This window comes from Lissotriton helveticus, chromosome 1_2 (genome assembly GCF_964261635.1).
Source record: "Lissotriton helveticus chromosome 1_2, aLisHel1.1, whole genome shotgun sequence".
NCBI lineage: Eukaryota > Metazoa > Chordata > Amphibia > Caudata > Salamandridae > Lissotriton > Lissotriton helveticus.
Genome location: NC_136058.1, coordinates 415,883,897 through 415,908,889, shown reverse-complemented (window position 1 = coordinate 415,908,889; position 24,993 = coordinate 415,883,897). Strand labels below are relative to the sequence as shown.

Here is a 24,993-nt window from a genome sequence, read left to right as displayed (position 1 = left end):
TCAAGAGAGGGGTGCATCAGGGGTGCATTTTAGCACCCTTTCTTTTTAACCTATCTATTAATTGCTTAGAGAAAGCCCTTTTGGCCACAAATGCGGATTGTCCCCAGGTAGGCAAGCATAGCCTGCCAGTCCTATACGCGGACAACGCAATCCTCTTGGCAAGGACAGCTAGGGGCCTACAACTTCTTCTGAATTCTTTTGCCCTTTTTATGGAGGACTTGGATCTGTTGTTTCATCATGCCAAGTCGTTCATTATGCAGGTGGGACCTCGTAAAGCTAAGCAGTTCACTATTAAACTCTGACTTTCATCAATACCGAAGACCAATGTTTTCTCCTATTTGGGAGTTTGACAATTCCTTGAGTTGGTGCCCTTTGCTTACTTTGAAGAAAGGGGATCTAGTGAAAGCTTTTTCAGCTTTTTTTAACTTTACCAGCAGAGGGGAAGGGAAGCCAATGGGGCTCTTTTGAAGACATATGAAGACAAATATATCTCAAAGGTTAGTTATGGGAGTGAGATTTTGGGCCACATTGGGGTAGGAGCAGTGCAAAGTACTGGGAACTCTTTCCTCCAAATGGCGCTTTCTGTCCCACAAAGCACTTTGTTTTATGTCGTGCACAAAGAGTTGAGAATGCCTTTCCTCTAAAATGTACTGGCTTTCCGTCCCCTGGTTTTGTGGCTTAATATTTGGGCTAAGCAAGAAAATACACTTCGCAAAGACATCCTACGGGAATGCCTTTCACTTGACTGTGTCTCACGCATCCGATAGCTCCAGTATATAAGAGTTGGCCTCTCCAGGGTAGGTAGGAACTATTCGCTAACCCTGAGCGCAGATGTAAGAGTGACTTTTCTCTGGTCAAAGAGTGTTTTTTAGGAATAAGCCACTGTGATAGAGAGGGAAATGAGCTGTGTAAGCCTAGTGTGCGTATGTACATCGTGTTAAAAACCGTACCAACCAGCGAACCTTATCTTCTAGGGCTTAAAAGCATCCATAATCATTTTCAATGACCCGGTTTTGGCTCAGCCTCTTCCATTACCACATGGCACACCCTCGCGTCCTCCACAGAGGCCAGTGCCTCATGTCCTGTAGCTGCAACAGTGAGGCTCGTCAGGACATGATGCACTTTATAATGTTTTGTAGTTTTTATGCTGTCCCTAGAAAGTTATTTATTATTCCCATTCTCAAAAAAACAGGTTTTAGGAGGGTGAGACCAGCTCTTATCTTTTTACAACTGCTCTCTAATGACACTGTTTTGCATACGCTTTACTTTTTACGGTTCGCTGTTAGACTCAGGTCAAGCAGCGATTAACTTCTGTACTGTACTTCATGAATTTTTATCTTGTGTTTTGATTAACTTGTACATATTATATTTGTCAATCTGTAACTTGGAAAATGTTTTATCATTTTATGTATGACTTTTATGGTTTTCTTTCATAAAACCGAATAAAGTTTGTTGATAATAATCCCTAGGGGATTCATTTACAGGGTAGCATGGTATCCCTCACAATTACTCTAGGAGTCACAGTCCACACAATGTACATGCTTTGTTCCCCCTACTCCAACCTTACATATACCCCCAATCACCTGCCCAAAACTCTGCCTGCTGATGCCAATGTGGTACTCCGTCAACCCGCAGACAATATTTTTGGCCCCTTTGAAAGTGCCCATACAATAAAAATGCTGCAGTTGTAAACACATGTCAACTACCATTTGTTGTGTTTGAAACATTTTATTGAATAATAAAACCTAATAAACATAAGCTGATTATTAAAGCAAAACAGAACATCAGTTGCCATACACATAAGAGACGAAAGGTGTACATAAAAATCAACAAACTGTAACTTAGCAAAGTTAGGAACAGCACAATTCTTAATTTCGGGCGGTCTTTAACCACTTGAATGCTATGGGAATTCCCCTGCTGTGCTGGGATTCCGGGATCCTCATGCATTCATGACGAGCTGGGCTCGTCATCAGTGTAGCAGCAGGCTACTTCATGACGAGCCCAGCTCGTCATGAGCGTGGAAGGGGTTAAAGTTCAACAATAGAAACATTCATAAAGAACAGGAAAGGAAAGAAAGAAGGTGGGATACAGTGGTTTCATTAATGTAATGCTTGCTACATATAGAAAAATAAATACTAATTATTTTCCTTAAGCAATAAAGTCCTCACATTAAAATACTAAGAGAGATATATTGAACAATGAACATTTCATGTGTAATTAGAATTCAATTTGAATATTTTAACCTTCTCAGCATTATTTGATTACAACCTGAATGCTTTCTTGAAAAGACCCACCTCATGGGGTTCAAAATTACATCTTTTCTAACAATAGGATTAAAATAATAAACTTGAATTTCAATTCGATTTTTTGATTTAAGCCTTTTTAGAGATCAACAATTTTAAATATATACAAAATCCATACACTTTTGTAAAATTGTCACCTAAACTTGAATTCAATCCACCTTTTGATTAAACACTTCCCATTCCAGCAAGCATCACAGGACCACTTGTTGTTATCTTCCCAATTAGTGATCATGTTTCAGATGGCAACAACAATAAATATGTTTAGAACTTTACCTCCGAAAGCAAAAACATGCTATTTCTGAATCATGGTGCACAATAAAATGTAGGAACAGAAGGGCATCTTTAGGTATAGCATTCATTAAGGTTTGACCAGGCTTGAAACTAGAATTCCTAAACTTTTGGACATTTAAATGTCATATTTTAAAAGAATTCACACAGACACAGCATGAGCTCCGTGAAAAATTGAAGATGAGTGAATTGTACTTAGACAACATGTGCTGATTAGTAATCTATTGATGTAAATAAAATACAGTGGTCAGGCAATGCTTGTGGAACTAATCTATTCAGATTTTAACTCCATAGTTTGTTCAATAAATTGAATTTGAAGGTCCATCTCTCAGATCAGTTCTATTCCAGTTTTAGTTGCAATAACACTAAAAGAGATCAATAATAATTAGGTTTTAAAAGCCATGGGTGGAATAGATCCTTGGTCTAAATCTAGATTATTGTCTGCAATAGAAACCTGTACAAACAGATCAAATATAAAAGCATTGAAAATGTTTATTATAGTGGTTTAGAGTAAACACAGATAACACACATTGTTCCTGGAACTCAGAAAATGTATCGAAAGATTATGATTACAACCTATTTTATGTCCAGAGACCGGTTTAGATGCTTTCCTGTTTAAGTGACAACATTTGCAAATATATTTAAGAAAACATTAAAGCTGGATGTCAGAAATTCTGTCTTTAAGCATTGTGTAAGAGTTATGTGTGATTGTTTTTATTTGATCTGAAGCAACACTAACACTAAATAGGTACGTGCACCGGTTATCATTCAACTAACATTATTAGCAAACTTAATTTGGAGGGAATTGAGAACAATTGACTCATGTACCAAGGGTTTTATTGTTAAAAAATCCACTGGTTCGGTAATTCCCAGAGTTTGCAAATGCTAAACCGCTTTTTGAAATGTACTAAGCCCATTTAACAATTAAGAATTTGGAAGGGGAATGTTAATAGTGTCCCTTCTAAATACGTAATACATCCTTAAGGTATGTATTAAGCTTTGAAACCATACGTGGGCTGAAAAACAGTAACAGGAGGTAGTAACCCAAGGGGACATTTGTGTACCTGAAAGTAAAATGGGGTGCATTAAAATGCCTTTATTTAAAAGCCATCACAGACACAGTAGTGTGCTGACTCTACAAGCAACTACTTTTACCAAATGGATTATTAATACATGAACCTCAGTATTTCCTATATATTGTTGAAATGTAATCTCTAATGTTTTTGTCATGTGGTGTAAATATTTGTTTCTATTATTTTATTTTCCATTTCCATATTGTCATGAAATGTACCTATTCTTTTTGTCAAACATACTGAAATATCTTTGTCACAATTTTTGGGGCATTCTAAAAAGTGTTTTCACTCTCTAACTTAAAGCTTCCTAAGAAAAATACTGACGCGCAGTCCTGGTTTCTCCTAGATCATTTAGCTTTCTCACTAAACCAAGCACAATATTGCTTTGAGAGAGGTGGTTATTGTAGTTAAACGCACTGGAGTTAGTTTAGAAAAGACAAATATAGAATTTCCTTTATCTTTAGAAATAATACTTGCAAAAGTATATGTGCAATAATTTCAGATAATTTACTGATAAAGATATCAGATAAAGATCCCCTAATTTCTTATACCTTGTGGTATTAAAAATCTGCATGAATTAACAGACTTCTCTTCTAGATAAATCCAGGTATGAGAAGGTATTAAATGCAATTATCAACTTTCCGTTATTTTAACACATTTTCTCAGTGCACAGAGTATTTTTCCTACATTGATCACAACATTTCAAGCAATGGTCTATGCTTAAACGTACAATGAAGGGGTAAAAATGTATTTCCACCACAATCAAGAAACCCTTGGGTCTATGAGGATTACTGTTGCAAATGAAAACCTAGCTAAGATGAAATATCCCTTTAAAGGGAAGATTTCCCTCACCCACCATAGTTGGCATGCTTCCTCATTCAGAACCTCCTCCCACCATTATACCTAGTTAAAGTACAGGGTACAGCCCCCTCACTGAGAGGGAGGAGTTCAGGCATGTTTTGTTATAGAGAATGGTATACGAAATACCACAAAAATGAGCTCAGGGTAGTGGGGGCAGCAGAGTGAAAGTTAATAAGAGGTCAACATGTTTCAGCCTATTAACCCTCCAAAGAGGTGTTTGCGGCTTTCTTCGGGACCTAATCAAAAGTGCTGCTGCTCACTGTACTCAATCAATAACAAGCATTGGCATAGCCAATAGGTCTCGCCTTTGGGACCTTATAAGTGTTTAGCCATGCAGATCCAGTAACAATGTGAAATAATTTCTCTTAAAAAGAAGACTATAAAATAACTAAGCTAGACGTGACTTTATAACTGGTTAATCCAATGTTTCTGGAGGTTTAGTATAGATAAAGAACTCCTTTTTTTTATAAAAACAACAATGATGGACAGAATGTGGATCAATGTCACACATTCACCCCAGTCAAAAGATCTGGGCCCAAATCCATCGTTTTTCCACTCCACTCCACACCACCCTGGGTTAGACAATGGCGATATGCAAATCAGCGCTGACCCTGTGCCCCATGGGAACAGTCCAGTCCGAACTACAAAAGCCATGTCCTTCCCAGAACGGAAACAAGCATCCGAGGACCGGCCCGGTTTCGAGGTAACACCTCTCATCAGCCCGGCTAGCTTGCTTCCAGTGGTGTGGAGTGCCTGGGACTCACGTCTGAGCATCCCCAGTACACTTAGAGCGGTTACTGCAAAAACAACAATGATGGACAGAATGTGGATCAATGTCACACATTCACCCCAGTCAAAAGATCTGAGCCCAAATCCATCGTTTAACCACACACACGTGTTCAGAGTTTAAAGCCCTTACTAAAAGCCTCGCAGAGCAACGCATGCGGCCTGGCTCAGGCGAGACCTAAAAATGGTGTATGAACCAATATAAGTATAAAGAAGGGTTTTAATATACAAAACCATCCAGTGATCATATTAATCTTCATAGAATGGTTAATTCACTGGTGGTACCAAAAAGAATACATACATGGGAAATATAAGAATGGTTTGAAAAAATCGAGGTCAGACATTTGAACAACTGTGCTAGCGTTACATTTCAAAGCTATTCAGTCCAAGACATACATATAAACGGGACACAACCATATACTGTATAGTCAATGTCTGTTATTCTTAGTATAGGTGAAAAATAAAATAATTTATAGACAACAAAATTCACTACAATAATAATATACTGTAAAAAAAGTTAGTCCGCCGACGTCGGGAAATGTGCCTCAACTCACCATGGCATGCGGCTCAGGGTGACTCTCCGCCCTAATAAAGAATTATAGGAAGGTGAGCATGGTAAGAAAATAAGTCTTCTGGAAGGCTGTAACAGTTCTAGGCATTTCAGAACAAGCGTAAGGAAAAAGTGTGCCCATGTAGATTAAAAACTGTCCATATACTCATAGACGGTGTCTGCAATAGTGACTGAGGTATTTTCGTATGGCTGTGAAGTCCCTAATACGTTCTCCGAGCATGTATTCAGATGTCACTAATGTTTATCGAGACAAGCGGGCAGCGTAATGGTGGTTAACACTAGGGGGAGACACGCCACGATCATGGAGGCAGTCGTGTGTCTGCCTTGAAGTTTGTGTATCAATGTTTTTGATGGCTCGTGCCTCATAACAAGCTTGTGTTGCGGCAGCACAGGGTGAACAAAGGCAATACCTAGTGCAGTAACTTCCAAAGGAAACATGTGGTGTTGTGGGGCAAAAAGAGACACTTAGAGCTAGTTGGCCCAACACACAAGAACAGCATGCTTAGATTCCAGAAGCAACTGCTCCATTGAAATATGCAGCGGTAAGGCACATGATAACACTGCCTAGTTTAAACATAGATGCAGCATTCTTCAAGTTGAAAACAGCGGACGTGTTTGATGTGCACTGCAATAACAAGGCTGCGATGCAATGGAGTAAATGGGCTTTAAATAGTTGACCTCTGCATGGGGGCAGCGTGCTTTGTTTTCAAGACACAACACCTGCCACATGTGCACTGAGAACTTTCCTATGACATGAGAGAGTGTGCTTTGACACTTCCATATCTTTAACAGGAATGCAGCATTCTTTACGTTTTCATAACAATAAAAAAATGAAAAGACGCGCTTGATGCACAAAAGATTCAAGTTAAACATAAAGGTAGGTTCAGGGACCCATTTCTATATACAGGGAACTCGATGATGAAAAAATTACAGATATAACAAACGTAGGGTCAGAGACCCATAACTGTATACAGTGTGCCAGCAATCCGTTATACCACAGCAGATGGAGGACGGTGTCCAGAGTAATCGCTGTTGCTCGAATAGAGGATCCGGAGCTAGCTAAAGCCGAATTTGGTGTGTGGCAACTGACTCAGGTTGTATAATCGCATTGCTCTGATGCAGTCACGTGACCACGAGTACTTGGGAAATGTAGTCCCATGCCGGCAGCATGAATCTGAATGAACGCGCTCTAAATGCTGAAGGCTTCTTGCCTCTGTCACACACAGCCACTTTTTCACGTGGAATAGAATCACTAAAGACGGGCCTCCATCGAAGTTAAATGCAAATACCACGATGTACTGGCATGTGTTTTTAAAGGGTCAGCGCTGTATACCCAAGGGCGAAAGAACCATTAGGAAAATCAGCACACCCGAAAACCAGATTGCCCATAGTAGAAATGAGTGATGGGTGTGTAAACCATGTCCCTTGTACTACGCATGTATCCTGTTGCAAGCGGTCAGTCCCATATGTATACGGGTATAGAGAGGTCAGTGCACCTGAATCAGAGTGCCCAATCTTGTATGGATAAGTGTAGGATGTTTGGACCATGTCCAACGAACAGTCTGTTACAGGAATCTGGTGGAGGTGAACACCTGCACAACTCTTCCTTTGAAAGAAAGAAGGAATGCCTTCAATGCAAGACGAATCGCCCGGAGCTCCAGAGGGTTGATGTGGTGCCTGGACTCCGCCATTCCCATATGGCTGCCCCAACCCAGGAGTGACGCAGGTTGGAGAAGGGTGAGGGATCTCCGCATAGGCTTAATCTTATCATGAATATATAGATATCAGTCATATGTTAAGAAACAAGGGTGAGTAGAAACCTTTTGGGTGGAGTAAAATTTAAGACATTATTATTGTGATTTGTTGGGCAATTAGTTGATTTTTGCAAGCACTAACACTTCTCTGTGTTAAGTAAAGACCTTGAGAGTTTTGTAACTTTCAGATACTCAAATTGTGGATTCTGTTGCAATTAAAAATATTTCCAGGCCTGAAATTTCTTTGGAGGTTGCATGCGGGCAGCCTAAGTTATCCTGCAAGAGTTTCTTGATGAATTCTATTGAAACTACAATATGTGCTCTCTCATGTAAAGTCAGATTGCTAGAAGCTTTTCTGCAACTCAAGATACGCCTGACTTTACACCTGGTGTGGATGCATTTCTCATGTTTAGAGAGATCTCCTTTCTGAGTATAACGTTTCTGGCTTTCCCCTCCTGTATATGGCTTTAGTCCAGTGTGAATTCTCTCATGTGAAATGACATTGTATTCAAGACTGAACCTTATCTCACATTCAGAACACACATAAGGCTTTTTTCCCCCGTGTGAGTTCGCTCATGTCAAGTGAGAAGTAATTTGTAGCCAAAACATTGCTTGCATTTCGAGCACTCATAAGGTTTTTCCCCAGAGTGAGATCGCTCATAAAGCATAACACTGTCTTTCAGATTCAACCTTTTATGGCATAAGGATTTTCTCTAGTGTGGAGCTTCGCATGGTGAAATAGCGTTTTTTCTGCAGCTTTTCTGGCATTCAGAGCACTCTTAAGGTTTTTCATCAGTATGGAGTCGCTTATGGTTAGTGAGGCTGTGCCTATCAAATAGAAATTTCTGGCATTCACAGAAATTGGTAATGTTTTTCCCCCGTGTGCGTCTGCTCATGTAGAGTGAGATTGAGTTTAAAATGTATGCTTTTCTGGCATTCGGAGAACTGATTATTCTGATGGTGTGTTTTCTTATGGCGCTTGTAACCATCTCTACCTCTGAATCTTTCCTGACATTTAGAGCACTGATACATTTTTTTCTCTTGTGTGGATTTTCACATGACCAGTGAGATGAGATTTTTGGCTGAAACATTTTTGGCATTCAGAGCACTGATAAGGCTTTTCTCCAGTGTGGATTCTTATATGCATAGTGAGACTGCTTTTTACACTGAAACATTTCTGGCATTCAGAGCACTGAAAAGGTTTTTCCCCAGTGTGGATTCTTGTATGTTGAGTGAGTCTTATTTTGTCACTGAAACATTTCTGGCATTCAGAGCACTGATAAGGTTTTTCCCCAGTGTGGATTCTTATATGCTTAGTGAGACTGCATTTGTTTATGAAACATTTCTGACATTCAGAGCACTGATACGGTTTTTCCCCTGTGTGGATTCTTATATGCACCGTGAGAGAGCGTTTTTCACTGAAACATTTCTGGCATTCAGAGCACTGATAACGGTTTTCCCCAGTGTGGATTCGTATGTGCCGTGTGAGACTATTTTTTGTACTGAAACATTGCTGGCATTCAGAGCACTGATAAGGTTTTTCCACAGAGTGGGTAAATGCATGTTGATATAGAGTCGCTTTGAAACTAAACCTTTTCTGGCATTCAGTGCATTGATAAGGTTTTTCCCCAGTGTGGAATCTCAAATGTGCAGTTAGAATAGATTTACGGTTGAAATGTTTTGGGCATTCAGAGCACTGATAAGGTTTTTCCCCAGTGTGGAATCTCAAATGTGCAGTTAGAAGTGATTTAAGTTTGAAATGTTTTGGGCATTCAGAACACTGATAAGGGTTTTCCCCAGTGTGGATTCTTGTATGTTCAGTGAGTGTGCTTTTGTAATTGAAACATTTCTGGCATTCAGAGCACTTAAAAGGTTTATACCCAGTGTGGGTTCTTATATGCCGAGTGAGACTGCTTTGGACACTGAAACATTTCTGGCATTCAGAGCACTGAAAAGATTTTTCCCTAATGTGGGTTCTTATATGCAGAGTGAGACTCCTTTGGTCACTGAAAGATTTCTGGCATTCAGAGCACTGATAAGGTTTTTCCACACAGTGGGTTAATGCATGTCGAAATAGGCTTGGTTTGTTACAAAAACTTTCCTGGCATTCAGAGCACTGATAAGGGTTTTCCTCAGAGTGGATTCTCATATGTTCAGTGAGTTTAGATTTACGGCAGAAACTTTTTTGGCATTCATCGCACTGGTAAGGTTTTTCCGCAGAGTGGGTTAAAGCATGTTCATATAGAGTCGCTTTGACACTAAACCTTTTCTGGCATTCAGAGCACTGATAAGGTTTTTCCCCAGTGTGGATTCTCATATGCTCAGTGAGATAAGATTTACGCCTGAAAGTTTTTTGGCATACTTTGCACGGAGAGTGGTTTTCCCCAGTGTGGATTCTCATATGCTCAGTGAGATAAGATTTACGCTTGAAACTTTTTTGGCATACTTTGCACTGAGAGTGGATTCCCCCAGTGTGCATTATGTCAAATTCTGTGAGATAAGATTTATGGCTGTGTCTATTTTGGCACATGTAACTTTTCCCCCCAAATTAGGTTATTTTGCTTTGATTGAGGCGGTTTTGAACACTGAATTTGTTCTCACAGCCAGTGTTTTTATAAGGTGTATTCCTAGAGTTAATATCTCTACATTTAGTTTTCTCTTGCTTATATGCCACGGTAAGAGGGAACCCGATTTTAGAGTCAGGCTTGTTTAGATAATGTTCAGCATTTATCTCTAAAAGAAATTGTGTGTATTCTTCTTAACACTTCAATTGAGCAAACTATGTCTGGAAGCAGCCCTGTAACACCTGTCGAAATGTTTCTAGCAGATAATAGTCTTTAGGTTATGGCCTCTCCGGCAGCAACTTATTTTGTGACTGAAGACTTTCTCAAATTTATTTGTATAGGTTCTTAATAATGCAGTGATAAGGTGTTAGTCTGATATTTAATAATTAAGCTGATAAGTACCTTTTTGCACTGACGTAATGGCAGTAACTGAGGGCATTAGAACGTGCACAGTACTATTGTGGATCACGAGTCTCAGAACATCAGTTCCTTTTACCCTTTCTATGTTTGGTGTAAGGTTAAGGTTTGTAGTTCTGAAGACGAAGATTTATTTACATTAGCTATAGCGCAACTGTGCTCATTTAATCCATTTTTATCTTTAACAGTTTTACATATCACTCACGCACAGCAGATAATGTTGAGGCGATTTACATAGAATTACAGAACAGTACACAATAAAAAGGAAACAATCTTAGATTGTTATGAACACAATAAGGTGGTGACTTTTTAAGGTTTTCGCAAGAGTGAGCAGAGTGGGTCGTGGTTTTCTACCCAGAGGCAGATAGTCTCAAACTTGCGTAACTGGTTAAAAACGGTGTTGAACAAAGGTGATTTTCCAATATTTCGGTTGTTAACGTGTCAGCTTCGGAGTCTTCTTTCAGCGTCTTTTCTTTGATGGTCTTCAGAAGAAACCTTTTGTTATAACTTTCTTTTATGCAGTGTGTGCTTCCTCTCTGGGATTACATGATGTTTTAGATGAACGTTATTCTGTGCACAGATATGGCTTTGTTCTGGGTTAATGAAATACTAAATTAGAGATATCACTTACAGTATAGTACTTTACTCAGCTCCCACTTCCTCGCCACACCTAGATTTTGGAAATTGTTTAAACGTAGAAGGCAGGATGACCTTCAGTTTTTCAAAATAATCCTTCTTATGGCACTGACTTCAGTTGCCTGGTGCTAAATCTTGCTTTCTTCGTCAGTAATTTCAATCACCTATAGTATTAAAATTAAATAGTTAATACATGAAAATTTCCAAAAATATAATTTACAAGCCATATCAATGCAGAGTTGCAGAATTTTGAAAATGTTGAGCTGTTTTTCAGACAGAGCAGAGTGTAGAAAGGTAGCCTGAGAGTACTTGGATGTAGGAGTGAGGATTTATAGAATTTTCAACATTTTATTAAGCTCACAAAGGATACATGTACCCTATGGAGTTGCAACATAGAATCCCAAAGGCAGATATGAAAGTCATATGGACTGGCAGCAAACAGATATTAAAAACATATACACTATTAATTAATTTGTAATGCATATTTCTGGGAAGGGAATGACTCCTCCACGGACAACAGGCATTTTCCCCTGCCCTGAGTTACCACCTACTTGTATCTGGTATCCTGACTTTTGAGTTTGGCCTCTGCCGCACGCAAATCTATTGTGTATTGCGAGGACTATGCCTAGACATATCCCTCAACTATAGTCCAGAGTATGAATCAAGTGCAATGAAATTAAGGCGTACTTTCATGTGTTCATTTTATTCCATCTGATTATCCTTTGTTAGGTTTTTCGGCACCTGGATGTACCGGGTGCAGAAAAACAGGACACCATTTTTTTCCAGACAGGAAAATTAGACTGAATTTTTCTGCCACCCCAGTATTGTGCAACTTCTAACAAGGGACTATGAGAGGTCTTGGACCGGTCCTGTGACCTGGAGGGTCACACCAAGTGTGCCCTTATTTAAGCTAGAGGACTGTCATGGGTTTACCAGATAGAGCGGTGGTGGCAATGCACCCTGTTGTAAGGATCAATAGCCTGATGAGATCTTTGCATCATGGTCAGTGTAGTGGCTTCCTACTGACACACCCATGTAATGTTCCATTTCTATACCTGTGCCCAGATTTTGCGCTAACATCAAGTGTGTGTTTAGGGTGTTGGTGTGCGTAGTATAAATGCAATGTGAGAGTGCGACAGAGTAAACCGCATCTCCTGCCTGCCATTTGTGTATACAAGTGGGACCATCTATCCCTTTTTATACCCTAGTTCAAAGTCCTCTGTTACCAAGGAATAAAATGCTCTACAACGTATTCAGGTGCCTGCTGTGACACCAGGGATGGTGTCAGCCTGACAGTTTATCTAAGTTGAAGGGACATCACCTGCAGGCTGAATTACTTAATGGAGAAGCTGTGTACCTGTCCTGAAGAGCCTAGAAGTCAGTCTGCCTAGAAGCCTGGCTGTCTGGTAAGAAAGGGAAGGGAGGACAAGGCTGTCCTGGAAGAGGCAAGGTTCGACACATCCTCGTTATCTGTAGGGCAGGCCGGAAAGCCATCCAGCAGGACCAGCTAGTCTGAGGGACTCCCCCCCCAGCCCCGCCAAGACTCTCCCAACAGTTCAAGCCAAAAAATAAAACTCTACGACAAAGTGATTGTTGAGGCCCAGTTGGACGATTGTGTGCTGCCAACAGGCCCATTCAAGGTTGCATTTGCCAAATTCCTAACACAACAGGGTCTAAATCTACTGGAGAGCATGTGTTGGGCCTTTAGCTGCTGAATTTATGACTACTCTGTGGCAGAGGCCCATGAGGGACTACAACTGCTCCAGTGTCGAACACCCTGTCTGAGCTTACGCCTGTGGTCCAGCCGGCCACAGTGTGGGCTTAATTGCTGACGGTCGGGCCTCCAGAGGGCTTGCACTTACCGACAGGCCAGGTGTGACTGCTACCTTGGGACTGCTGATCTTCAGGCAAAGGCAAAGAAAAGACAGAGTGGGTGCCCTACTGTATGCAGCCCTACATCCAGGACAAAAGCTCTCCACAAAAGCCTGCTGGTGGGTCACTGCTCTCTCGAGTGTTCGGGCGTGCCAGTCAAGTGCCGGGAAACAGGAAAGAGACCCAAGCAAGACTGACTCATCCTGTGGAAGGATAAGACGCTTACGACAGAGCATGTACGCATTGGGGTGACAGAACTGCACATATACTATATTCATGATACTCCTAAATGCCCCTAGAGGGGAAGAGGGTATCAGAACCGGATGCACCTGTCTACAGCACATAGTAGTCTGGCATGCCTGCACCATCCTTTCACCCAGACTGTCCATAAAGTTGATTTTAGAGCTGCTACGCACATAGCAGGGGGAATCTCAGACCATTCGCTGGTGGAGGTGCAACTCGATGGGCCGATTGTGGACTTCATCCTACCCCCAAGGGTTGATCCGAGATATTTAAAAGACAAGACGTTCAAAGGTCGTATGAGAGATAGAGCAGAATTCTATTTTAAGGAGAACGGGCGGCCTGTTGAATCAGCTTGCATGCTATAGGGTGAATTTAAGGCAGTGATTCGAGGCCAGACACAAGCCTTGATTGGGAGAATGTCGAAGGAACGTAAATTGAAGTGCGAGGCTCAGGACAAGGAATGTGCTTTCCTGGAGGTTCGGTTGGCAAGTGGGGAATCAATTTCTCTCCCATTACACCATCAACTGAAGCAGCACACATTAAGAGCACTAATGGAAAATAGTGTGCACTCATGCGCTGGCTACCCAGTATTGTCTCTATGATGTCGGTGATAAAGCCAATGAGTTGCTTACATGGTTAGAGAGACAAGACAAAGGACGGAACTGGATCCTTGAGGACACTGACAACAAGGGGACGGAAATACTGGGAGAGACTTCATGAAAGACCTGACCCTGCCAATGCTAACGAATGAGGACCGAGACGCACTAGACCAAGACCTGACAGTAGACTAAATAAATAAGACAATAGGAACCTTGCAAACAGGGCAAGCGACAGGGCCTGATGAGCTCCCCTTAGAATTATATAAAAGCATGAAGGATAAAATCAGGTAGTACCTCCAGAGTAGGTTTCAGACTGCCTGAAAATAAGGGTGTCTCCCGGAGGACCAAAGAACGTCTGTGGTGGTGGTCATCCCAAAAAGGACGAACCAGCAACTGAGTGTGGGTCTTATAGACTTATCTCCCCGCTTAATATTGAGACTAAGGTCCTTGCGAACGCCCTGGCGATCTGCCTGCGGACAGTAATTGCAACAGTGGTTCATCCGGATCATTCAGGCTTTATGCCACACCAGGGAACGCGCTTAAATCTCCGACACCTTAATAGAGTACCATATGCAATAGGGGATTCCTTTGCTGAACCAGTGGCGCTGCTGTTAAGCTCTTGTATGTGGCCCCTCTAGCGTGCATGCGCCTCAATAATACAGTCTACCGAGTCTTTGCCATCTGAAAGGGATGTTCCTTGTCTCCTATGCTCTTCACACATGTTTGGGTTCACCAGGACCTCTCATATGGGGTATTCCAGTTGATCAGGAGTGGGATGTGAGAATCTCCGTCTACTCAGACGTTTTGTTATATGACACGTAGCCAGCCTTCTCGAGTGAACAAATCCTATACATTTTTCACATACTTGGAGATTATTCAGGAGATAATATCAACTGGAAGAAGTCCTTAATATTCCTGCTGGTGGCAGGGACCCTGCGGCTGCACTCTAGGTGCACAGTTAGGGTGGCACTACATGGCTTTAAATATTTGGTTGTGTTAATTACAAGAGAGCACAGGCAGGAACATACTCCCGAAATTAGACCGTCTTCGCTGGGATCCCCCACACTTGCGGGTTCTCCCGCTTTCCTTACTGGGCCAGGTGGTCCTATTTAAAGTGATGACCCTCCAGGGCCTCCTGTACATTGTGCAAAAAACGTCCTTTAAGATACCACCAGACATTTTTTTTCAAAAGGTAGTCTGAGAACTTCGGCTCCTGTTGTGGGATGGTGGCACTTCACGCTGAGTAAGGTGCAGAGGGGAGTTTATTAAGGTGGACTGGCGGTCCGGAGCATTCACAAGTTTACTGGGCCACGCAGCTGGTGGCAGTCAACAACTGGGTTTTTGCGGACTGTGAGGATCCTGCTTACCGGGTAGATAGATTGGCCATGGGCAAGAGAGGTTACCCCACCCCGGTGCTGTATCAAACAAAGTATGAGTGCACCCTGCCTACTCATACCCAAACATTGGTAAAGGTGTGGAAAGAGGGTACCAGGTATTTAGGCTGGGAAGGTAAGCTGACTGAAATTACTCCACTGTATGATGGTGATCTCTTAAGTGCAGTGGGAGGATTGCAGGGCTTCACAAAATGGGGATTGATTAGCTTAGAACGGCCGGGCGATGTGTGGAGGGGACAGGCGCTTGTGACCTTCACGATCCTACAACAAAAGTATGAATTAGGTGACTAAAAACGGTTCTGATATTTGCAGGTGGATCACGTTCTGCAAAGTCACATCCGGGAAGGGGGTCAGTTGCCTGAAGAATCCCCACTGGAGGACCAGCTACTAACTAATCCCCTGACCGAAAAAGCCCATCTATAGGAAGTTGATCTACAGTTCTCTGGATCCCTTGGGGACGCGGAGAGCTGTGTGGTAGAGGGATCTAGGCACGCTTGGAGATGGCGATTGGGTTGAGGCCATTCAGGGTGCCAGGGAGGTGGCAATTAGAACTCGTTTTGGTCTAATTTAACTACAGATCCTACATAGGACCTACTACTCCAGAACTTTGTTGCACCGAATAGGGTGGGCGGCCACCTCTCTGTGTAAGGGAATGTTAGGGGGGGGCTTTTTTAATGCGGTGTGGAGTTGTCCGGTAATTCAATGCTACTGGGTAGAGATCATGAGAATAAAGTCCCAGGTCATGGGCCTAGCGATCCCCATGGGGGCCAAATGGCACCTCCTGAATATCACGAGTGAGGTGACATGGCATAGTATTCGCAGAATATGACTGGCCCTGGCTTCAGCGGTTGGCAAGCGTAACATTGCACGGGGTTGGGGAGCCAGCCAACCACCACACCCCCACACCCCCCACTCCCACCCAGGGTGGAGGATTGGGAAGCAGATCTTGATTGCTGTCAACGGGTGGACACAGGGTGTATCTCAGCAGGGGCTGCCCTTGTAAATGGGATAAGATATGGGAGGGATGGTAGAGCTACCGGGCCATGTGACGCGCCATGAAGTAGTGAAAGTTAAATATGTACCATCCTTGCGATCTAGTTTTATGTAGTGGGATTTGGCCAGGGAGTATCAGGAAAAGCCAAGCTATGTTACTCACTCCATTTTTGCAGACTTTGCCCTTTCGTTCTAATCACTCTTACTAATGTGCACCGTATTTTCGTTGTCAACACCATCGATTGAGCACAAGTTCAATAAAAATAGTTTTTAAAAGTACCTGTGTCTTGGCAAGATAAGCAGCGTGCTGGTCATTTATTAAATCAAGTCTGTTGATCTATTGTTGAGCTCTGAGTTCAAGCTGGTCGACATTACAAGGCTGAGAATATTGTGACTGCTCGCCCTCGCTAACTTGAGAGTCACATGACATCAAAGGAAAGTGACCTCAACCCAGTAGCCGTTGCCTATCCCGTGGCCCCGGAACTCCACTGAACATAGAGGCGGCACTGAAACTGCCTTGCTTTGTCAAGCTGAAGCATTTGGTCCTTGTAAGTTCTCTAGACCACAATCCAGTATGACATAATTTAAGATAACCAGCAACTTGCTCAGCTGACATTGCGGAGATAAACCAATGCGACATATATAGCAGGTTTTTTAAAAAAAGTCTGCGTTAAGGTAAGGAACACAGCAGCGTCTTGTCATTTACTTATTCACATACAAGAAATCACATATCGGCAGCATTCTAATTAACTCTCTATTTTCTCCACTCCTCTATTTGTCATTTGTCAAAGCTATGGGTTTGATTTAAAGTCCAAAGGGTCACCCGACTTGTTAGAGATCTCTGCTGGCCCTGTGGCGCTCTCTGGCCCTTCAGAGCAGCAGCAGCCATGGTGGCTCCTCTGAAGGCACTGCAGGGGTGGTGAGCGGCTGCCATGTTTCAGGCGGCTATTCACCAACTTGTGTTTTTCAAAAACAAGCTTCCAAAGCTGGAGTTTGATTTTGAAAACCAATAACTAATCACCCTCACACCCTTGGAACTTTCTCCCTGATTAATTTTATCCCAGGAAGTGGGGTTCATTTAAAAAAAGATTCTCATCACGACTGCCAGGTATTCTCTGGTGGTCCTGAATAAGAGAAAAATACATCAGACTGTTTGATCTAAAAAGGAATGGCCGTCCGATGTATTTACACCGACGGCACCCGAGTAAGGCTGCACACATGACAATCCACCTGACTTGCACTAGGTCAGGCAGACCATCCGTTTGTTGGACAGGATACTCCAACGCGCTTGTGAAGGAGTACCCTGCTCATCAAACTCTAAATCAAGACCTCTATATTTTCTGTGTTATGCATATATCTCTAGGTCCGCTTCAATATGTCCATCAGTCTTTCTATGATGTACCTGTTGTACGAGTTACTTACCTTCGGTAACGATGTATCTGGTAGAGATGATTCTAGCCGCAGAATCCTTAACGTAGAATTATCCTCAGGCGTGAAACTGGATCTGGAAAACATTTTGCCACAGCATCCCTGTGCGCCGGGGGGACAGCATCACGCGACTCTGACCAGGCGTCGTCCGCGTACGTGACGTCAGCGAGGTCACATAAGTCCCACCCCGGCGCGCCAACGCCAGTTTTGTTCGGAGAACTTTTCCGCACCACAACGTGGAGCCAGCAGAGAAACTGTGGGAGCATGGGACCAGTGTGTGAAACAGCAGAAAAATGGAAAAGAAGGAATGGTGTCGAAGAACACCATAAGGACCAGTGCCAACACTGCAGTACCCAAAACAGGGAAAGAAGAAAGAACAGAGCACAGCCCTGAGCAGCCACCCTGCCAGTATGAAAACAGTACCCCCCTTAAGACAAGGAAAATATGCAAAATGTCATGACAACATGCAGCAGGACTACAACCCCGACCAAGACCCATGAAGGGGAGCAAGTTCCAAGACAAACAGGGAACGACAGACGTCCAAAGCAACCCCAGCATAGAGTGCGACAACCCCCCCAAGGGAGCCAGGGCAGGGCACGGCCAAATGACCCAAACCCAGAGGGTAGCAGAGTGGCCAGGACCCTCAGGAACAAGAGGGACGAAAGAACGCCAGCCTCAATCCTGGAGCAACCAGAGCAGAGGGGCACAGGAGTACCTATAGACCCAGTCTCTACATTGCCAAGGAAGAGGAAGGAACAAAGCAAGACAACGTCTTGGCGAGAGATCGAAAGAATGCACTCACTCATCATAGCCATCCACCGGGAGGCGAGTGCAGAAGGGCAAGCCAAAGGGTCCTCGCAGAACGGGGAGGAAGGGCGGGCCGTGAAGGAATCTGCCGCTAGAATCGTCTCTACCAGATACATCGTTACCAAAGGTAAGTAACTCGTACATCTGATAGAGACTACTAGCCACAGATTCCTTAACGTAGAATAGATACCCTAGCCATACCCAAGGGAAAGGAGGGTCTGCGGAAGGACCCCACCAGCCTGGACAAGACAGAGGGTCCCACAGGGGACTAATCCAATGGACAGGGCAAAGAGCCCCGTCTTCCCAGCCCCCCACAAGCAGAACACCACCGAACCCAAGAGCGGTGTGGGAAGAAGAAAAAAGAAGAAGAAAGCCTGTTCACTCTCAACGGAGGAACCAAGGGCAAGGCCAGGGAGGCCGAAGCACCCCACGCCCCTACAAGGCAACAGAGCTTCCATCCAATGCCAAGGCAAGGAAGAGGAAGAAGAAAAGCCTAGAGGGCCCAAGGAAACGAGGAAAAAGAAGGCAAGCCCACCATAGACGGAAGGCAACAGATCAGACAGAGCGGTGCCAGCACTAATGAGCCACCAGAAGCAGGAAGAACAGCCCGGGGCCCCAGGAGGACCGGGCAGGCTACGCCTGACAAAGGGAGAAACACAGAACCAACCCAGCCTCCAGGATAGGAGCATGAAGGCAAGGAAATGCCACGCACACGACCTAAAGAAGCATCAGCAACATACATAAATGCCATGGAGAGCAGAGGTCCGAAGGCGACCATAGCTCCCTAGTAGAGCGCAAGCTATATAACAGCTACTACTACCCCACATAGGGTACGTTAAGCCCCAAGACATGGGATCCCTCTTTGGAAGAAACTTCCGCAGCAGAGGAAAAAACGAGGGGAAAAGAAAAGCTCGCAGAAGCTTGTCAAGCAGCCCAAGAGAAAAACAGAAGGCCTAATCTCAGGGCCAATTCTGTGCAGATAACAGTCTCAGCAAGGAGGACTCGAGTGGCCATAAAACCCACTTCACAGCCAGGGCAACCTGCCCAAAAGAAGGTCCAAGAACCAGATCAACTCAGCAGTCACTGAGGGGGAGAAGGAGAAGGAGGAGGAGAAGGAGGAGGAGGAGGAAGCCCTGCCAAGAACCTCTGGATGGCGGAGTCTGCCGGGGCATGGAATAACAGAGTGCCATCGAATGGAAGATCAACCAGCCGCTCCTGAACATTTTCAGGGAACACACTGTCCCGAAGCAAAGCATGCCGATGGAGGGCGACCGAGGTAGCCATGGCATGGCCCAGCACTTCCGAGATGTCCAGAGCGGAGCGGAGAATAAACGCTGCTAGCTCCCGGCCATCCAACGCATGATGCCGTAAGTCGACCTAAACAGTCTCCTGTGAAGCGACGAATCCCATGGACTCAGCTGAGTCCCAAAAAGAAGAGGTGGCCCTAACCAACACACATAAGGTGTTAAGGGCCCGCAAAGCATCGCTGGTCGAGACGAACATGTTGTGTCCCCAAGAGTCCAGCCAGCAGGCCTCCCGCGATGGCGGAGACAACAGTAGCGGCAAGGAGGGAAAAGAAGTCCGCAAAAGTGGACTGGAGGCAGAGGGGTGGAGGGAAAGACATGCCAGGTCACATGGCGCTGGAAGGTGCCGGTGCAGGAGGTGTTGGAGCACCGGATCGCCTGTGGCGGGACGCCCCCAGGTCTCCATCAGGGAAGAAAGGAGCGAACCCTCAAAGGGTAGCAATAGCCCACTCCCACCAGAGCCCTGGTGGAGAACCTCCAAAAGATGGTCTGCCAGGAAATGAGCAACCGGGTCACCCATGCGCAGAAAGCCCAGAGCTGTGGACACTGCGTGAGCGAAGGCCGCACCCGCCTCCGTAGGGCCCCACAGTGGAGAAAGCAGGTCCTCTGTGGGCGACGGCTGTAAACTAAGGCGGCCGTCACCGAAGCCAAGCGGGGCGGGCAAAGGTCAGACCTGGAAGTTAGAAGGAGGAACCGAAGAGTGGGGGACCTGTTGCTCCTCCGGGAAACACCGCGGCCTCAGGAATGGCGGGGAGCCAAAGAGGTTTGACCTAAACTTCTCAAGGGACCAAACCATAGCAAAGGCGTCCATCTAAATGGCACTTCAACGCTGTTACCTGGGGATTAGCCTTCTACTGATGAAAGCCAGTGGCTGATCTTGACTGTGGTCATGTTTTTGGGATAGCACTGCTCCTATACCATGTTCAGAGGCATCAGTCTGCACAATTAATTGCTTGACATAATCCAGGGAAGCCAAGGAAGGCCCTCACTTGAGTCTGGGTAGTTGGAGCCACCCAGTCCAGAATGGTCTAGATCTTGGGTTGCAAAGGTTGAACCTGGCCTCCACTCACAAAGTGACCCAAGTATGCAACCATTCCCTGCCTTATCTGGCACTTGAATGCCTTGATAACGAGGCCTGCACTTCTCAGAGTCCCCGGTGCTTTCCTAAGGTGAATCAGGTGATCCTGTCAGGTGGAGCAAAAGACAGCAATATTGTGTAGATATGCTGCACTCAAGGATTCCAATCCAGCAAGGGCTTAGTCCAACAACCTTTGAAAAGTGGCAGATGCATTTTTCAAACCAAAGGGCATTACAGTGAACTGATAATACCCATCTGGGGTTGGAAATGCAGATATTTATTTTGCTCCTGGAGTCGTCAGACCTATCAGCCAGTACTCTGATGTGAGATCAAACTAGCTGTCAAAGAATTGGTGCATGCCACACAACTAAGTATTGAGATGACACCCAAATGCTTTTTATTAGGCCTGTTTAGATGTCAGAAGGGCGCAAGATAACCTATACATTTGGTCAGCCGCCTATGGTAATGGTATGACATAGAAGTGCAATCACATGGCTGCCCCAGCATGCCCCAGCGATTGCGCTCTGGCATAGAGATGGGCCTCTTCTTCTACGGCGGACGCTTCTATCTCGTGTTGGTCAGATTCTTCCCCGAAGATATCCAGAGTGTGTTGAATGCTTTGACGTGGTCTCTCTCATCATCGAGCCTGATGATCGTGTAGAGTCCTCTTGGACCGAAACGACTTGCAAGCGTCGCAGTCTTCCTTCTTGTGCTCCGGAGAGATGCACAAGTTACAAACTTGATGTCGGTCGGTGCGAGGGTACTTGGTGCGGCACCCAGGACAGAAATAGAATGGAGTCCGTTCCATTTGCAGATGGCTGGCCCTACGCAGCAAGGCCCGACGGTTGCCCACGAGGTTTTCTATCAAAAATGGAGAGTTTGCCAATTGATTTGAAACGCGGAGAACAGGGAAACGTGTACTGAAACAATACCGTTGAGGGTAGAGTGGACTGCGCACTGAGGGGCACCTGAAGAGCGGTTTCACAGCGCAGTAATACACATCCAAACCCGTTTGGGGTAAAAAACAATCTAACAATGCAGTGATGCCCATGCGCACTATCACCGAAAGGTGGAGCCACCTTACCTCGTGACTGAAAAGACTTCTTCAAAGGAAAATAACTTGCAAACATCCGAACCCAACACAAGATGGCAGGAGTATGTAAAGCATGTGCATCTTCAGCACACAAGCCTCGAAAAGAGGATTAATGGCCCCAAATCCCTGCCGTGGTATCTTGTCATGTTGTGGATGAGTGTGCCATGTGATGTGGCAGGCTATAGTGCTTGGTGTGATTTGGTCATTTTTGACAAGGTGGAGTGCTGAACAATTAGGCAAATTTTGATTTACTTTGTTTGTGGGATCGCGTGATATAGTGCGGTACCTACCGTATGATGTAAATAAATTACATTGCTATTATACGGTAAGGATGTGGGGGTGAGTGTTATTAGGGCCAAAGCCTTCCTGATTATATGCAGAATAACAGGTCTGGGAGGTCACTACTGACTAGGGCAGGTTAGCAGCTGCACAGGCCTTGGGCATTGATCCTATTGAGGATAATATGTGACGGGCACTGGTGACTGGAGCTGGCTAGCAACAACGCTAGCCTCTGGTATTCATTACAGGCAGGGTAACAATACATGTCAATATTGACTGGAACTGGTTGGCAGTAGAGTTAACCTCTGGTTTTGAATATTTGTAGGATATAAGGTACAGGGGTCACTACTGACTGGAGTTACTTACCAGGATAATAGGTCTCAGGGAGCCAATACTGACTGAAGCTGGTTAGTATGATCATTAGTCCTACTAATGACTCAAGTTGGCTAGAATGATAACCTGCAAAGTTACATGATTCTATTAGGGCCCAGAACCCTTTTATTTAGTGATGTCCATCTGCACACTTTCCTGCATCTTGTAGTAAATTGAACATTGACAAACAGAAGTGTTATTTCCAGAAACAGTGAATTCTGCAGCTTGTCTGTGTATCTTTTATCTGCACCTCACAGACTCCTCACATTCCTCTCGAGAGAAGATCCTGCCTCCTACTCATTAGTGTCGTTTCAGTAACTGTTTCTATCACGTGTTCATGTTTCATTGACTTGTATTAGGAGAAAAGTGTATAAAAATACATTGTGTAGCATTAGCATTATATACTCCAACTTGCTTTAGGGTGGATGCTCTCGTCCATTGCAAAGACAATTGTGACTTGTTAGTTTGCTTGGCCTTTTGCTATTTTTGCATTAAATTCATAATAGACTTGTTGGCCTCCCGGTGTGTTGTGTTTTATTTTACATATCACAAGAGATGACGAGGAAAATGACAGTCCAGTATACACATTCTTCATATAATTCAACTCACAGTATACTGTTCTGGAGGTTCAGTCCCACATACATTATCTCTAACTGAACGCAGGCACCCTAGGAAGCATGGGCTTTTCAAACCAGTTGCCCTCTGATGCGGCGTCCTTGCTATTGGATAAGTCAGTATGTCCTGAATTTTAGGAAGGTTACCGTATCTAGTGCACTCTGTTAAACAGTGCTCACCTGTGGTAGTAAGATGTTAATAGGCACCTTATCACCAATGCACGGGGCAGGGCTTTGAGTTACAGAGCTCCTCACGCGGTGGAGAAGATTAGGTCACATTTACCCGTTTTCCCATATTTGGTCCTGATGAAATGCCAACAGATTGCTCCATGACTACACAAAGCATGAAAAAAGTTGACCTGAAGTATAGACCCCAACTTACCAGCAGGTCCATAGGTGATCGACACTTTCACACAGTGATACGGGCCATTAGTTCCTCAATTTCTCTGCCACTGTTTTTAATCTCAACATGGACCAGGATGATCACATTAACTATATTGTGGCAACTGGTCGATAGTTGATCTTATATTCAGACTTTCACCAATCTCACATCTTATGACACACCATCCTCTGTCCTACTATGCTCCTCCGGCGTACTTAATAAAAGATCTCCGACAAAGTGCCCGCTTGTGGTGCCCGCCAGGCATTGTAGCGCCGGCCTGGTGAGGAGTATAGCCCAATGAGGAAGCATGTCACCTTCAGGTAAGTGAACGCAACTTGTCTTAAAAGCACATGCTTCCTAGGGTGTATGCGTTTAGTTACAGATAATGACTCTGGGACTGAACCGCCGGAACAGTATACTGTGATATGATTGTGTTTTATTTTAACAAATGTACATAGCAGATATTGGCCCTTCCTTGTTTCACAAAAATGATCGGATACCTGCCTCAGAGCGTACTTCTTACAGACGAGTATGGGGTTATCATATTGCTGCTACAAAGTCCTTACCTGTGCGAGGTATCGGGAACGATGCAGGGGGTAGACCCAAACCAGCCACATGTGGAGATCAATGACAAATACTGAAGAATTAACAGAGCTTCCAAGCTGGTGACCATTACTTAATTGACCTTCAAAATAAAAGACACGCTTTTAGTATTCTGGTGACTCATGACCATAAAAAACAAATGTTATACATTCAATATTGTGTCAAATACTTATAAAATGAAACTGGATATGCTGAATCGGATGTTGCGCCAGGTCATGTGTGACACCCTCCACCACTATTGCTTATTGGACTTGTAGTTTTGTTTTTCTCATTAAAAGGATGGGCTCTAAAGTCCCAGTGTTCTAAGCGATGTTGGTCAAAATCAGAGGCCTGACGGAGGATGAAGCATGACACTGCTCTGCTTAGCAGTGAGATGACTATCAGTTCCCCAGCCCTTCCATTCTTTGACAGACAGAGGCTCGTCGGCCTTTCATATTTTTTTGCAACGACAAAGAAACTTTTATTGCAGCTTCTGTCAACTGAAGAGATAAAACGCCTAGGCATGTTTCATTAACTACATGAACAATCAAGAACATGAGTTTCTGGAAAACTATCAAGCACCCAATCGGAATCAGCCGCCCTTCACACCCAGGAAATCCTACTCTATGGCAGGGTGCTGCCTGCCACTATATTGCAGGTTACTTCCAACATAATCTGATTTATACATACATACTCCAGG

General features: G+C 44.1%; 2 protein-coding genes across 3 annotated transcripts in view; one reads left to right on the top strand and one right to left on the bottom strand.

Moving 5' to 3' along the window:
* LOC144807017 (uncharacterized) overlaps positions 1-24,993 on the top strand; it is a 502,862-nt gene that overhangs the window by 435,802 nt on the left and 42,067 nt on the right. The window lies entirely within an intron of this gene.
* Positions 7,745-24,399, bottom strand: LOC144807043 (uncharacterized). The gene is made up of 3 exons (XM_078673062.1): positions 24,278-24,399; positions 11,249-11,417; positions 7,745-11,153 (listed from the first exon to the last, which is right to left on the bottom strand). The coding sequence occupies exon 3, from the start codon at positions 10,164-10,166 to the stop codon at positions 8,652-8,654; it is 1,515 nt and encodes a 504-aa protein (XP_078529188.1). The 5' UTR covers positions 10,167-11,153; positions 11,249-11,417; positions 24,278-24,399; the 3' UTR covers positions 7,745-8,651.

Bases quoted from the DNA above. Each gene is read 5' to 3' on its own strand.
- LOC144807043 (XM_078673062.1), bottom strand. From the start codon at position 10,166: ATGTGCCAAAATAGACACAGCCATAAATCTTATCTCACAGAATTTGAC.